This window comes from Pyxicephalus adspersus, chromosome Z, assembly GCF_032062135.1.
Source record: "Pyxicephalus adspersus chromosome Z, UCB_Pads_2.0, whole genome shotgun sequence".
Taxonomy (NCBI): domain Eukaryota; kingdom Metazoa; phylum Chordata; class Amphibia; order Anura; family Pyxicephalidae; genus Pyxicephalus; species Pyxicephalus adspersus.
Window position 1 is genome coordinate 46,531,145 of NC_092871.1, and position 17,102 is coordinate 46,548,246.

The 17,102-nt window shown below is 37.7% G+C and overlaps 1 protein-coding gene across 6 annotated transcripts in view; it reads left to right on the plus strand.

Moving 5' to 3' along the window:
* RXRA (retinoid X receptor alpha) overlaps positions 1-17,102 on the plus strand; it is a 150,813-nt gene extending 133,711 nt beyond the window's left edge. For all 6 annotated transcript variants that reach the window (XM_072430213.1, XM_072430214.1, XM_072430215.1 and 3 more), the window contains 6 exons: positions 3,529-3,698; positions 4,542-4,671; positions 8,044-8,176; positions 8,623-8,714; positions 9,200-9,305; positions 11,305-17,102. In XM_072430213.1, coding sequence (XP_072286314.1) covers positions 3,529-3,698; positions 4,542-4,671; positions 8,044-8,176; positions 8,623-8,714; positions 9,200-9,305; positions 11,305-11,452 — 779 coding nt within the window. In that variant the 3' untranslated portion in view covers positions 11,453-17,102. The remainder of the gene's footprint in view (positions 1-3,528; positions 3,699-4,541; positions 4,672-8,043; positions 8,177-8,622; positions 8,715-9,199; positions 9,306-11,304) is intronic.

The following is a 17,102-nucleotide window of genomic DNA, read 5'->3' on the forward strand; positions in this document are numbered from 1 at the left end:
TCTACAAGGCTGGGGTGGGAGGGTGTGGGAGCTTCAGAAGAAATGCTGACACCTTCCTTTACAATCTGCAGCCACCCTGTGTCACCAGTATAAGATCATGCAAGCATCTGATTAAAATACTGTGGTGTCAGCAAAAAAATGTAGCTCGCCAAGACTGGAGAAGGTAGACTATCATAAGAGAACCTGGGTGATGCAGCAAACCTGGACTGGATTTAGTGTAGGATTTAAATCATTTGACAAAAAATAGCAAAACATTTTTAGAAAACCTAATCCTGGTTTGCTAATATTTCCCATGATAATCCATATTTTAAAGTCTTGAAGAGCTTTTTTAAATCAGGCCCCATGTTCCCATGGAACCCTTATGTACCTGAAGCTTACATTAGCTGGCTGTTCTTTGTTTTTTACTTACTAGAAGTGACAAGGACACTGCATTTCTGGCAGGATCAACATGTACATTTTCTGTATTTGTCAAAAATGTTCTTAATCTGTAAATGATTGCAGCCACCATGTAGCATGAAAATTCAAATGCTTCAAACAAATTAGTTAGATACAGTATTGTTTTCCTGGTAAGTGACCAGTTGACTAGTGGAAGCAGGATGAGCCCTTAGATTTACAATTTTTGCACAGTAAATAATCTATTTTGGTGCTTCCAGGACTTTTTTATATATCACATTTTTTGGAGACAGATCCAGCATGCAGTGGTGGCACAACCTTGTGTAATTTCCGGTAGATTTTTTCTTACTGTTTGTATCCCCTGTGCACACTTGCAAATGGATCTAGCTGAAATATTGGCCATGCACTATACAATTGGATTGCACCATCTTTTAGACCTAGCAGTAGCAGAATAGTGCAAGAGGCAGCCTGTCTGGATACAAATTATGTGCATTATTTTGTTTTCTATTTTTATTATATGGTTTGGAGGTTGATTATTATACGGCTATCTTTCGACAATGAAAGCCACCAATAAAATGCATTTTTTAGGAAAGTGACCCTACAATCATCGCCTGAAGTAGTTCTAGTCATTTCTATATTTTAGAGAAACAGATTTTTTTTCTTTTATTCAATTTACCTGTACATATTACAGACATAAACACAATCACTCTGACTCGATTGTCTTGTTAGCCTCCTGAATTGACAGGGCTCTTGTAATGAAGTTGTGCCAGTGTCACATCTGTGTCTGGATGCTGTAGTAGACCTATAAGCCAGAGCCAATTAACCCGCAGATGCCAGCAATGTCATATGGCTTGTCACACCTCATATAACATTTGGCTAGGCTTAGTCAAGTAACATTAAGGGTCTTTGACAACCCACCACTGCCTAATTCCTGCCAGGACCCCTGTAATGAGGCATCTGTAAGAAATTCCCTTCTCGATCCAGCAGGATGTTCATGTCCTCCACTAAGTGGCGGCTTTCCAAAGCCCTTGCCCCATCACATTCCTCTCATGCCTCCAGCAACTCAGAGCCATGGAAGAGGCAGCACATGGATCATCAGCAGCAGCAAAACTTGCAGGATAAGGCCAAGATGAACAAAGTTTACCGTGTACTCATGTTCACCAGACAAGGGAGATCCTCACAAGGCTGTGATTCCAAAAGGACGATTTCCACATTGCCTAATTTACTGTATCCCTGTATATAGATCTGGACACACATTGCAGAGCTGAATGATCTGATGTCTGTATTGTAGCCTGACTAAATCATACAAATGTCAGTAATCAAAGGCTCCAACATTTTCATCTCTGAAAATTGGGGGCTCAGTTTTGCAAAGTGTCAAAGGCCAGCTGGGAAGAACAGGAACTTGACTTTTTCTAGGGAAATATCTACTTCTCTGCATGTAGGACTTCTTCAATTTAGACAATTGAAATCTTGTACACTTACATGTGGGGTTTAATAAAAAAATGTTATCTTGTATTTAAAATGTAGCTTTTAAATGCAATTAAAAAAAGTACCAAAAAATGCAATTTTAGTTGTGAAGGAATAGGGAGTTAAACATCTTGTCATGTTTTTTTTGATGTCTTCATCCCTAATGGGGAGAATCATTCTCTTCATGCCGATGACCATTGTCAGTGGGACAGGACTTAAGAGGGTATCTTTCAAAGGGGATCACTGTATCCTCACTACAGATTTCCTCTCACTTCCTCTTCACCGGATATGGTAAATATGTGTGTGTTCCCTCATTTAGATTTGTACCAAACATCATGACGATGGGAAGGTTAACACAAGGTTACAAGCTTGGGGATGCAGTTGTAAACAAAAACTTGTTTTAGATTTAATCCCTAGGTTTTAGGTGAAAGTGATCTGGGTGACTAGATTATTTTGTGTTGCTTGCTTAGCAGTGCAATACAATTGATCTGATTTTTCTCTTACTTTACAAGTCTATGGATTTTAATAGGGCACAAAGTCAGTAGCAGCAGGCAGGACGTAGTGTTTTTAATATGATCTGACAAGGCTGTAAACCATGATACCCCATATCCCAGCATTAGGAACGATAAAAGCCAGGAGTAAAAACTCAGAAGTTCCTAAAAATAAACAGTATAAATAACTATTATTTTTTATCTGTAAGGACTAAATTTGCTGATTGTCTCCTGAGAGGCAGCCAATGATGGGACTTTTTTTTTATTTTTTTATGTCTGGAAGAAGCTAACAGTCTTTGGCTTGCTTGCAACTCGCCATCAACTTTTTTCAGCATATGGTGGACAGGACAGTATGAGAGAATGGGATTTAAATTCCTCCAGAAGGTGATGCAGAGCAGAGGTTTGCTAAGCCCAGCCAGGGGCAGGACAGCCCAGTACAGGCTTGTCCCAGAGGGGAACTACAACCCCCAGCATCTGTAGTAAAGTACTGTTAGTATATTGTGAGATTACAAAACTGGAATTCAGCGGAGTTCTGAAATCTATTTTTTTTACAACACAATAATTATCTTGCTAACACTACATAGAACTGCTAAAGGTGTAACATTTCCAGGTATTTATTACCTCTCACAGAGATCATAGTACACTGACGATGTCTTCATCATTTGTCTCCAGGAAACAGAACCACCTTTGTTTAGGCATTACCCAGGGTTAGCATCTGAACATCTATTTTGTATCATCTCATGCAGGGTCATTGCATTTTAGGACCCTAGGTATTAGCCTTGGTAACTAAAATCCCACGTCTGTTTGTTAAATGTGCTATATACAGTTTGAAATGCAAACAAGCATGTGCAATTTATTTAAATATGTATCCAGGTAAAGAACTGGCTCCAATACCAGCCATACATGATGAGGGCTTAGACCACACATCATATTATTTGGAAACTGTGCTTGTATCAGTTTACATTTTTATTTGTGAAGAATGTTTGCTACTTCAATCTTAATACATTGTGTAATTTAGTTTTGCTACCATATTTAATTTAAGTTTAAATATTATGCTGGGGGTTGATTAGAGCTGAAATGTTGTGTTTCTGGTTTTTGTATATTTCTTTGCCCTGTACAGATTGAATCGGGGTATCATAGTGTCCAGTGCTAATTATTGATGTCTTCTATAACACAGCAGTGCAAGAGGAGCGTCAGCGGGGTAAGGACAGAAATGAGAATGATGTGGAGTGTTCCAGTAGTGCTAATGAAGATATGCCCGTGGAAAAAATCCTGGAGGCAGAATTGGCCGTGGAGCCAAAGACTGAGACCTACATCGAAGCCAACATGGGCCTCACCCCTAATTCTGTAAGTACTTGTGACCAATACCTCACCCCTAATTCTGTAAGTACTTGTGACCAATACTGTGTTTATGATTAGTATTAGAATTACAAGAAAGTATGGGGCACAATGACCAGATTTCCAACGATTGCAGAGCTGCATGTCCCAGCATGAAATAAGAGTGGCTTTCTAATTAAATGCAAGTGCTTTGTTTTACAATCTGCTAAATACAAGTGTTACTGCAAATATATGCCTAATTTATATTTGACACTAATTTTAAGTGATATCACCAGGGTCCAGTTAATTTATGTGGATTCATTTTGAGTGCTGTAAATCTGGCCTCTGTAGTGCATGGGATAGGCTGTATTCTTAGTGATATCATCCATCCTCAGTACAACTATTTTCGACGTAATGTCATGCTTATACCTAGTGATAAGTATTTTTAAATCATCTAGTAAAAAAATAAATTCATACAAACATCAATTTTCCCAAAACTTCTGTCACAAGTGCATCATAGAATATCCAAAACCCCATATATCCGAGATTAAATGAAATTGTATTGCAGAGGTTGCTTTGTACCCAGTACAAAGAAACTGCAGTGACATTTCCATGATGTAGGGCGAGGACACATGAAATGGACTATCAATTGTGTGAAATTCAGAAAAAGGTTTAAACTTTTTTTTTAGCAAAAGTAAAAGCATTGCTTGATCCATTTACAAGTGGCATAATCACACACCCCTATACCAGTAAATCGGTAAACATGAACACAAATGACACACCCATTTTATGCGATGAAGGCAGAAATTATGTGCATCACTCAGGGAATATGAGATATTTCCAACGATAATGCCTGATTTTCTTCTGCTGCAGCCCAGTGACCCGGTCACCAATATTTGCCAAGCTGCAGACAAGCAGCTGTTCACCTTGGTGGAATGGGCGAAGAGGATCCCCCATTTTTCAGAGCTACCATTGGATGACCAGGTTATACTGCTGAGAGCAGGTGAGTGCACATCATCCTCTGCTTCCTGCCAGTATAGATACAAAAGCCATTTCCTGCAGACAGCCATCTTTTTCACCTATGCTGACCTTCCAGACAATGTTCCTTGTTAGTGACCTCACTAGCACAAGAATAGGGTGCACGTGCAGGCATGGCATTATTTACTTGTGGAAAGTAATTTTCAATTGTTAGCAGTTGGCAGTAACTGAAATTTGTCCACCATCTCAGATGGGATGAAAGGTGGTAAACAAGCACTAATATGTATGTAGTATGTAGTGCTAGGGACAACTAGGCTCTGCTACATGCCTGTCAACGAATGGCTGATGTATATAAAGAGATGCTTTCATCAGTTTGCTGCTGATGCCAAAAGCTGGGAGTTGAGTTAGGTATAGTACTGAACTGCAGTAGAGCTGTAAGTGAGGTCACTAAACTGTCTGGCAGGGCTGTGTAAATATTCGAAATGGTTAAACAAAATTACAAAACTTGCACTAAATAAAACAGCTCCCATGTGTGTTTGCCTGGATTTTAGCCTTAGGTATTGCATTCAAATCTCCAAGGTTCAGGTAACCATAGTTTTAATGCATCTACAATATTTCTACAGCTTAAACAGTGTTTGTAACTTTATATGTCGTCCCTGCCCGTATGCACCACACTAATTTATAACCTGCTAAATTCTGCACGGAGAATCAGATCTAAAAAAGTCATCAGCAATGTTTTCAGGAAACAGATTTTTTTTTTTTTGGAAATCACTATTTGTCTACAGATGGTCTTCAGTAAAAAGACCTCTAAGGGTCAGTAAGTAAAAAAATCAAAGGATCTGATAAAACAAAATTAGTGTTACAACTTTTTGAAAATGCTGATGAGTTTTGTTTTTTAGAAATTCTTTCATGGATTCAGTAGGAAGCAGAAGAGACTCCAAGGTGAATGGCTGATGGTTTCTGTGCTAGACATATAAGAAGTCTGTGACAGTCTTCAGTTTGTCAGCATGAACCAGAAAGTGTAAACAATCCCTTAAATCAGTGTTCTTCAACCTTTTTTGAGCCATGGCACATTTTTTACATTGAAAAAATCTTGCAGCACACCAAAAATCAAAAATGTTACAAAATGACACTCTGTAGCTTATTCTCTTGTCTCTAAGAATAAACAAGGCAAAAAAGCTACCTTCTGCCACCCACTGACATGGAAGAGTATTACATTACTCTGCCAGTCACTACAGCACAGACACTCGACAATGGTAATTGGATAATTTCCCACGGTACACCTTAAGATCTCTCACGGCACATTAGTGTGGTGCAACACAGTGGTTGAGCATCACTGCCTTAAATAATCCTCTTCGTTGACTGGTCCCTTTAAATCATCTGACCACAGCCGTTGGTTCTAAAGAGTGGCGGCGAGCTTGGATCCCAGTACTGCTAAACTCTGGCCTGTGCTTTAAATAACTTCCCCAAATTATTTTAACTAGCAACTTCATGTATTATTGAGCGCCAGGAATGGGCTCTGGGCTTGGAGCACACATGAAACATTAACAGGCCAACATCTAGCTAAGCGCAGAGGATGCCTCCACTCATGCATCATCTAACAAGAAATGAAACACAGCTTAAGGGCAGAGGGAATGGCGATAGGCCGGCCTGACTTTTCCTTCTTTTTTTGAGGCATCTTAAAAGCCTAAAATCAAACACAACAGCCTTTATTTTGTGCCATCCAGAATGACTATAACACTTTATGCAGCCTCGTATGTTGATGGTCTTTTAGTGGAGCTGCAAGTTATTTATAGCCACCTTGGAGTAAGCTGAAAATGTGAGAAAATGGCTCTACATTTAAATTGTTTTTTCTGTTACAAAATTGCGGGCAGCCGCAAGTCTCCTGAGAGCTACCTGTCAATAGAGAAGTGTCCTGGTGTTTGCTGGCTTAGTTTAACGTGAAAATTGTGTGATGCATCAGCTGGTCATTGAAAGATAAAATGACAAGTCCTCCATCCAGCAGCAGCAGCAGGATTTTGTGGGGGCCTAAAGTAGTAGTCAGTATTTTCATTATGAATTACATAACATGCTAAATAAATCAAGCTGCTGTAAATAATCTGAATAGCATGATTTTGTTCATGACATATGCAGGCTTAGGTTCCTGCTTTTCACTTTTACACATGGTCAAGTCATTGAGGTCTATTTATAAAGGGGCAAAGAGACTGTTGGCATTAATCATATTAAAATTATACCATTTTTTAGTTTGCACCATTAATAAAGGTGGCCGACTATTAGCTGAAAGATTGACACTATTTAGCCTGATTTTCATGTAAAAATGTCAGTCAAACAAATGGCTTTATTATAGACACGTAAGGCAATTTTTAGTTTGCCCCATATCTAAAAATGTCAGATAGCTAAAAGATAAACGGTTATTTTGACCAGCTAGTTCATCAAATACATGTCTCATTTATCATATTTATGAACAGGTGAACAGCATGTTATCGATTACCAATTGTTGTCAATCTGATTGGCAAATGGCATAAACCACAGCGGCGGATCAGTGGTTCAACACTCCATTCACTCCATTTGCAGCTGTTTACCACTTTAATTACTCCAGGTGAATGGAGCAATAATGGGGCTCCTGGCAGCCGCTTTGGATGTATTATGGTATCTCTACTCTATATCTACATATATATATATATATATATATATATATATATATATATATATATATGTAGATATAGAGATACCATATATATATATATATATATATATAAATTGTAAAAATAGGCTCCATGAATAGGCTGAACTGCACTGAGGGCTCCCTCTAGTGACCTGTCCAACAACTCCCTTTATTTAAAGAAATATTTTAAAAACATTTATTGTGATACAAAATCACAATAAATATTACTTTATGACTAATACTGCAGTGAAGATGTAAAAATATGCATTTCCTGATATTACACTGGGAATATATAAACCTTGTACAGGTAGCATCCCTAGTAGAAATTGAATCAAAGCCCCAAAAATGCATTTACCAATGTTGACCATGTAGGATTAGGTGAAGAATTAGCAGTATTTAAATAAAGCTGTTGCATGTCATGTGATCTTCATCCTGAAATCCATTATCATACTGGATGTTTATGAAGAATGTTTTGATATCTTATTTTGAAAATTATGCTTTTAATAAAGAAGGATACGGATGAATAGGACAGATAACCTTGGGCATATCAGGAAAACATACAATAGAATAAGATAGAACATAATGTTGCTGCAGGTATACAGTGAGTGTGACAAAAAAAAAGAATAGACAAACACTGAAATAAACAGAATAAAAATATACATGAACAAGGTTTGCTGAGGAGTAGAAACAAATGAAGTGTCACCAAAACACCTTATTTATGATCTTTTTCAGGCTGGAATGAACTTCTTATCGCCTCCTTCTCACATCGGTCAATAGCTGTAAAAGACGGGATCCTCTTGGCCACCGGTCTTCATGTGCACCGGAACAGTGCGCACAGTGCTGGTGTAGGAGCCATCTTTGATCGGTAGGATGTTACTGTTCTACGTTTCAGTATCAGTATTAATTGTTGGGATTAATGGACAGAATGAGCCCTTCTGAAACATTTATACATGGTCTGATACAGCAGTTCTGCCAATACAGTTAAAAATGATAAGATACCTTGTATAGACAGAGGGATAATTGTTGGGTCTGGGATTAAAATTTTCACAAACTATTAACTGGTATAATTTATGAAAGCTTTCCATCGTTGTCAGTCATTGGGCAAACATTCCAGTAGCCATTCTGGGTTTGCTTTTTTAGAGCTCATTGACACAAACAACAGTGTTTGGCATTTATAAAGGGCCGGATAAATGATAACCATATGTCCTTTTTACATCCTAATAACTCTTACTGTCATATGAATTTACAAGTCATAATTGTACACTCAGCTTGTCACAACACCTTTGAAAATATATTTTTCTCTTTGCTCAGTGTCCTGACAGAACTAGTGTCCAAAATGAGAGATATGCAGATGGACAAAACAGAGCTGGGGTGCCTGCGAGCAATAGTCCTTTTCAACCCAGGTAAGTGATTGTGTGGGGGCTGCATGCTGATTTTGAGTATTTGTTGATCTAAAACATTTTAATTTTACAGACACAGGAATTCAACATCCAGATTAGTCAGAAATAATGTTACTAAAGCTTTAGTTATGGGTAAAGACTGGTTGGTTGAATAATTTTCTGGAAGCTGTTTTCAGGCATTTTATCAGTGGTTGGTAAGGCAAACAAAATGGTGGAAAATAGGATTTTGTCCCTATTGAATATTGTGCATTTAGGACAGCAATATATTTACTGTTCTTTTTTGGTTGGAGTAATAACAAATAAACAATTAAAAAAAGAACATTCATACTTTATGCTTATAGGGGGTTCTCTAAAGAGAAAGTGCTTTTGCCATTATAGAAACACATGGTTCATGGAGTGAAATATTGTATTATTTCTAATAAAAGTAAAGTTTAAGATTAAGAGAAGTGTATAATTCTTCATGATGACACTATATTGTTTTTCCAAAGATTCTAAAGGTCTCTCAAACCCGTCAGAGGTGGAAGCACTGAGGGAAAAAGTCTATGCATCTTTGGAGGCTTACTGCAAACACAAATACCCCGAACAGCCAGGAAGGTAAGTCTCCCTCTATTCTCCCTACACTGTACCCTGAATTTTTTTGTCCTTGTAGTAACAATCTAAATTGTCTGGTTTAATGGAAGAAAGTGCAACACTTGCTTAAATATACTGTAGCTGTCTTTAGCTCCAACATAAAACATTGCAGAAGTGATAGCAAAAGTGTTTCTGAGGATCACCAGTCCAGCTTCATAAAGGATAAAAAAAATCAAAAGAAAAATGCATATGAATATATGAACCATCGTCAATGGGAAATCTCGAGTGGTACAACCCATAAAAAGAAAGCTGCCTCTCCTCCAAATATCTGGGTCCCTATCTGTGGTCTGGGCATCTCTGTGTATTAACACTCTTAGAAGGTGAGGTGTCATTTGTGTGTTTGACATCTCCCAACATTGGGAAGGGATAGGATATTTTTCAGGGCACAAGGTTCCCACCATAGTGCTCATTTTATCACTTCACATAAGACTGAACGGACAGACCATCGGTAGCTGTTTTTTTCTGGTACAAAAGTTTTATTAAAAAGATGCATAGAATCAAAAAACAGAAAATATCATGGTACCTGATTTTTTAATTACCAACAACTATCAGCAAAAATTAAATAGTCACAAAAGCCATTACTCCCATTTAGATCCAAACTTTGCAATCATAGACTGGAGTTGAAAGGCTGACATGGACATTCAGTGGCTTAGTTTTTTTTTTTTTTCTGAGGAACAGAATTGGAAGAACCATGCCAATCAATGTGTTGACTTTCACATTTTTGTGCTTGCCAGGGACAACCAGGCAGCTAGTTTTTTCAGATGGTGGCCCAGTCATGGTCCTATATTTCCTTTAATTTTTTAGTTTTTGTACCAACAGTTATACAGAAGAGATGCCCAGAGGGTTTGGTTACAAAAGACAAACTCTTGGGAGTTGTGATATCATCATTATATAGTCATAACTTAATTTTGTATTGTCTAGAGACTGTGAATTTAGTAAAGACCTCATAATTTGTCAGTCACCTTTAAGACTTTACATTCTCCTCTGTTTCACCCCGTGTCCTCCAGGGGAACTCCAGCTGAAAAATGAGGCTGCAGCAGTGAAGGAGTCAGTCTACCCTCCCCCGCCACCCATATGTTTTAGTTTAAAATTTTAAAGTTTGCACTTCCTGGCCTTCATTCAGAAAGTCCTGTTTTTCCTGGCGCTCTGACTCCCGTTCTCAATAGCTCAGCAGAATTCTCCCCTTACCTTGGCCTCCCTCCAACCTGAAAATGGATTGGGTTTATTTTTTTTCCCCCTTTCTGACCACGTAGATTGCGTGATGACGGGAAGAACTAAGTCCGCCGTCCCATGGGACACAGTTAACAATTAATAAGATTTTTTGTAGCTTTCCCCAGCACTGTGCATAAGACATTGATTTAGAAAGAAAGTCTGCCTGACCATGTATATTGTGTCCAGCAGGAGTTTTTAGATTCATATGGATACATAAAAGGTTCTGGATTTCACAGTGGACAGAACTTTTATGTTTTGATACGACTCCTGAAATGTTTGGATACTAGTGGCATCGTCAAGGAAGTTGGAGTTCATGTGTACCTCTGCCTTTGCTGTAACCCAATGACTAGGATGGGATAAATTGTGAATTCTGCTGGATACAAAGTACTACAGATTTTTTAGAACAGAGCTCTCTCTTGATGGACAGTTGACTTTTTTTCAACTTCATTTACTGAATTTCTATATATGGAACATATTCAAATCATTAAGTCAGTCAATCAATAGCAACATTATACTTTAGAACAATGTATTATTGTAACTGAAATTCTACTGACTGAATTCAGTACAGATCTTGTAATTCTGATAAAAGAAACCGATCAGCATTACCAGGCAGAAAGCTTGTTGTGTATATATATTTTCCCTTCTGTGTTAGACTAGTAAAAGGACCACAGAGCCCTTTTTTGGCTTTTTTTTTACAAACATTGCAATATGTGTTTTTGTTAATTACTTGTTTTTTCATCTTTATTGTCAGGTTTGCAAAGCTGCTTTTGCGCCTACCTGCCCTCCGTTCAATTGGCCTGAAATGTTTGGAACACCTTTTTTTCTTCAAGCTAATAGGAGACACACCAATCGACACATTCTTAATGGAAATGCTAGAAGCCCCTCATCAAATGACTTAAGAGAAAGGAGATTTGGCTACCTGTGTGCCGAGGGCGATGGACGCATCATGTGACGCCCTCAGAGACACTTACAGAAAACGTCCAGGACCCCTCATGCAGTGTCACATGTGCGCCTTTAGTCCATCCACAGAGCTGTAACCGTGCTCTCTTACAATACAACAGCAATTAATGACAAACATCTGAGATGCGGATAAACTGGGCTCCTTTTTTTTTCCATCTCTTTCAAAGACATAGCTTGATTGACGCTGCTGAAGCTTAATTAGTTGTTGTTGTTGTTGTTGTTTGGCTTTGGTGGCCCCCAACTGACCACCAGCATCTGAAACATAAAAAAAACGCACAGATCCCTTGGAGGGTGAATGTATTTTTTTTCTTCTTTTTCAAAAAAATATAATATTGTAAAGACAATGGAAGAGTATTCCAATCTGTGTGTTACCACACAAGAACTGGCTTGTCATGGTTTGGAGAAGTTTATGCTGACCTTCTGAACAAACGTCATGAAGGTCCATATTGAGATTGACCTCGTTTTCCACAGGCGGGTTTTACAAGCTCTTATTCAACGATAGGCCTTAATTCCTAAAGAATAAACATCTCAAAAACAACTCAGTCCAGTTTCTGTTCCCTCACATACGTTTATTTTGAGGGATTTAGCAATTAAAACAGACGTTTTCTCCCTATGGAAAGAGCAAAGCTAATAACTCCACAGCTTGAACCATCTGGGTGGTAAACCATTAGCTTGTTTTAAGGCTCTATGGATCAAGGCACTACAGAATTATTTTGTTTTGACGTATTCAAGAAATTGTAGGAAACCATCAGTTATGATTTACTGCCTCTTAAAAAAAACAAAAAAAAAAACATAAAACAGACTTTGGGTTCCTCGGGTAGATTTCAGGGATCTTGTGCATTTTTTGCTTTCTAAACCTCTAATCCTTGTAATCCTTCACATCTAGAGAAGGCTTCACTTAAGTTCTCTATCAACAAAAGGAGCCACAGAGGCAGAAAATTCTGATGATTTTAAAAGTGTTTTGCTTTAAAAACAGAAACATATACAGTTCAGAATTACAATAATTTCTAAAATACAGCAACAGGAGATTTCTAGAGATTCATATCAACCAAAATTACTTGTTGCAGAGGTTCATATTTCTTGCTGTTTCTTGGTAAAGATAAATCATCAAAAATGAAACTGTTAACTTTTTTTCCACTTGTAACTGCAGAATAAACAAGGTAGGGGTTTGAGAACTGCTGGGGGTAAAAGTAAAAGCTTGCAGGTATAGTCATATATGACCAGCGGAATGGACATCTCAAGGCATTGAGTCACCATAAAGTCCTGAAAAAGATTTCCAATAGCTGTTGAAAGTGTAACATTTGTGCTTTTCTTAGGACTAGATCAATTTGACAAACATGCATTTTTTCTAAGAAATTCCTCAGGAATTGTTCTAATTGTTTTGCATTATTCTTATTATTTACCTGCAAAGGAAAGACAAATTTAGTTAATATTTTTGCTTTTCAGAAACAAAGTGGTTTAGCTGTCACAACTAAGTTTTGGTACTCTGAATCTTTAGCTTGCATTCATATGTTTTAGACACTGCTGAAGAGGAGACCTAACTTGAGTGCTAAATTGGTTTAGAGGGACTCATAGGAAAGCAATAGTGTTTGGCTAGGAAGAGAAATTCATGTGTAGGTGTGCAAAGGCCTTGCAGTTCCTGGGCTTAAAGAAAGTTGACAGAATCACAGTGAACCTCTGAAAACTGATTCTAGTTTTGTTTTTTTATTTTACAGGGTAAGTCAGTGTGAACCTTTATTTGAACTAACTGGCCTTCTTTTTTATTCCTTACATGTAAAGCAAGAATGATATATGTATGTTTTCCAAAGAAACTTATCTTTTCTCTTTCGTTGGCGCTCTCTCCATTCTGTGCGGGAGCGAGTTACTCGGAACCTGAGCCAATGCTGAAGCACGCTTCTGTGAAGCATTGCCCCCTCTCCCTCCTGTTCTTTTCTTGCCTGCAACTAGTCAAGCGCTATTGATGCCGTTACGTTACCTCTTTTGTGATTTCTAAGCTAGTAGCTGTGCGGATTGTGGAAACACATGGGCAGACCGGGCGTTCCCTACCTCTGCCATATAGGAACGACACAAACCTTGGGCAGCATTACATTTTCCGAATTTGGGTGTTTCCTTGATGAATCAGCGAATAGCATAATTCATTGCATCTGGTTGTGTTCAGCTAGGAGTACATTAAGGCAATTTTCCTTAATAAGATACAGCTGATAGATGAAGGTGGACTAAGATTCAATTAAGCTTCATTTCATCTTTATTGGAAAAGCAGACAGTTGCAGCCAGAATAACCATGATATACTTGTATACAGATTGTTAGGGTGATAAACCATTGGGTTTTCAACTCCTTTGAAAACACATGTGAGAACACTTCCTAAAATGGTTACATTTTTTTTTTGCAGCTTGTGTGTGGCTGTCCTAAATGTAGAACATATTTTAAAATGTTTGTTTTCAGACATTTTAGGCTAAATGAGACTCAAAAGAGGCTGCAGATTGACACAGTGCAGTTTCTGGAAGATTGTTAAGTGTAGTAAAATGACAAACACTTTCTCTTAGATTATGTTCAGTTCTGATAAACCCCTAAACATTTTACCTGTTACCTTAATTTAATTACATTTGCAAGCCCATCTTTAGTGCTCTTGTATATCATCAGCCTCTACACTAATAGCTGTTAACCTTGTTACCCTTCCCTATATTAGTGCCTTCAAATAAAAAGGTCTGTTAACTTTAGTAACAGTTTCTGGTAGTCTAACAGCAGATGGGTGGGGACCTGGGTACCTTGTGGCATTACCTAACAATACATCTGCTTTGCCATTACACCAAACAAGCAACATAAGCGTTTAAGGTAATCTGTCATATCTGTCATATAGATTTGTTGCCGTACCCCTGGAAATATTTCTGAGTGCCTTTTTTATGTATCTGTTAAACAGGACTTTCCACCCTAAATACCACTAAAAAAACACTTTTTTTGTTGTTTTAAGTCATTACATTGTAGAATTCATTCTATCAGCAGAACAGTTATGGCACATGTGAATTTTAGAAGAATGCCTTAATCTCTACAGGGGCAATGACCGCCAGTTTGCAGGGGTGACCTTGTTCTGTTTTGTAATGTGTACTTCACCCCAGTGGCTGTGTTTGTACATTTCCTCTGTTAAAATAAATGTATCCTTTAACCCTTTTGCTGCCTTGGTTTGGTAAAAGAAAGATAAACTCTGGGGTAGACCAGAGGGTCACAGAAATGATTCGTAGCTAAAAGTGGGTTACATTTTTAATCTCTAAAAATACTTATAGAACCTTATGTCGTACTGTTGTCATCTGTCTCATTTTTACTTTTCATAAGGCAGATTTTTATCCAATGCAGTTGCATACACAAAGATAGCTGCCTTATCTTGTATGCATACTTTAATTGTTTCTGTAAAGCCAACTCAGAATAAACATAAAAGTGGCTTAACTCTTTCACTAGGCCAACTGCATTTTCTTGTCACTTTTTTAATAATTTTATTGTCTCAGCTTCCTCCAGCACTACATCCATGATCCATAATACACTCAAGTAAAGTCATTAAATGAACCTAAATCATAGACTGTACCTAAATCATAGAGAGTCCCAGCCAAATAATCTTTTTGAAAAATCTTTTTCAATAATATTGTGTCACACATTTTGTTTTATTACATTCTGTTCCCATTTTATTAATTGAATTGCAAATCCTCATAGTGTAGTCCTCCCAGTCAATGACATAAAGAAATATAACACATTACATTTTACAGGATGTGAAAATGAAGCAGCCAATTCCGTAATGGCCATTTGCTTTTATAAATTTGTACTGAGCCATCATTTGTTGATAAATAATTAGAATCAGGACATCTCTGTCTCAGGTTTTGGTGAAATTGATAGAGGCTCCTGAGTGCAAAATAATAAACAAAATGTGGCACTTCTGAACATTACCATTTCCAATCTGTCAAGCTAAAGAAGAGGTACATCTGAGTGAATATATTCCTTTGTGAGAAGGTTAAAAGTATTTCCATCCACCATAGATTAACCCATGCACAGGGAAGGAATGCCCGGTCCGTTCGTTTGTGCACCTATTTTGAGGTGCTGCAGAATATTTACAGTGGTAGGGGGGAATAGGTGAAACTCACCAGCACCAAGAGGTATCCTTGTGTTGTTCTTGTGATACTATGTATAAAAAAATGTGTATTACAGAAGTAAAAAAAAAATGTTTAGAAAAAACAAATTATAGAAAGGGTTAAAAAATTCTATTGTATCAGCGAAGTAAAATCTATTTTTGTATTGATGGAAGTTTATCCTTGCTCACAGTTTTGTACTAACATTCACAGATTCCAGCCTGACGTGTTACAAAGCAGTAGTCATTCTGGCGGCAACATACCTCACTGTGGAGCTGGGGGGCCCTGTTTTCCAATGACAATAAACTGTTGTTATTTTTTAAAAAACAAATGTATTTCTCTACAGATTTGGAGCAAATCAATTGGTGAGAATGTCCTGTGAGGTGCACTGAGACTTGTGGTCCCATCACATGCTGCTGCACTAATGATTGGTCATAAGGTGTGGCAGAGACTGGCTGGTTTTGCAATATGTTGTGTCTTTATTACTGCATCACAGTATTTTATAAGGTAACTGGATAGAATGAAAGCTGTCATTGATGACTTGTTTTCACAGGTGTGACGCCAGGGCTTTCATTCCAATCCTGGCTTCACTTGTTTGCAAGTCACAGATCTGGGGCAAGCATGTTCATATGAGGTGTACCAACACTTTTTTTCTAGGTCCTTTTAAAGGAAAGGTGAGAATGACAGCTCTGGACCTCTCATGTCTTAAAAAAAGGATTATTTGAAAAAAAAACAAAACTCCAGTGACTGAACTTGTCATTCCCTGATTCACAGACTACTTCTAGGGCACTGACCTCACTTACAGTGAAGCTAAGCAGATTCAGCTTTACCTCCCCAGAAGATGTATAACCTCTGTGAAGTGGGGAACATCTGCTTTGTGTTCTTTTAAATGGAGTAATATTTATGCTGTAAATGTGTTTTTGCCACCCAAAAATTGTTCTAAATTCTGCTTCTTTGTTTCAAATGCTAAATGTCACTCCAAAAATTGTTCTAAATTCTGCTTTTTTGTTTCAAATTTCTCATTGATAAAATTCCCACATCTGACTGTATGACAAAATAATATACAGAGCCCCCTTCTATTTCCTTGATAATGTAACATAATCCTCATTGGATTCCAAACTTTTTCAATGTGAAGAAAACTTGGCTTCATCGCTTGACTATCATGGCGCCTTCCCCATACAATTTGTTGGAATACTGCAGACGGTAGACGTCCCCATTCACCTACAGTTCTCCACTTGTTGAACTCTGACACCTTTAAGAAACTGACTTTGCCCCCTGCGCTCCCAGTATGCTGTGTTCATGTACCCGCCTCTCTTTTTCTCTTATGGCTCAGTCTTACTGTGAATCACTTCTGCATATGTTGACATCAAAATGAAAAGAAAAAAAAAAGCATTGGAAATCTGTGTATTTTCTTGACAAATAAATGGTATTAGAAATTGTAAACAGAATGAGCCCTTATAAATACAAGTTTAAAGTAAA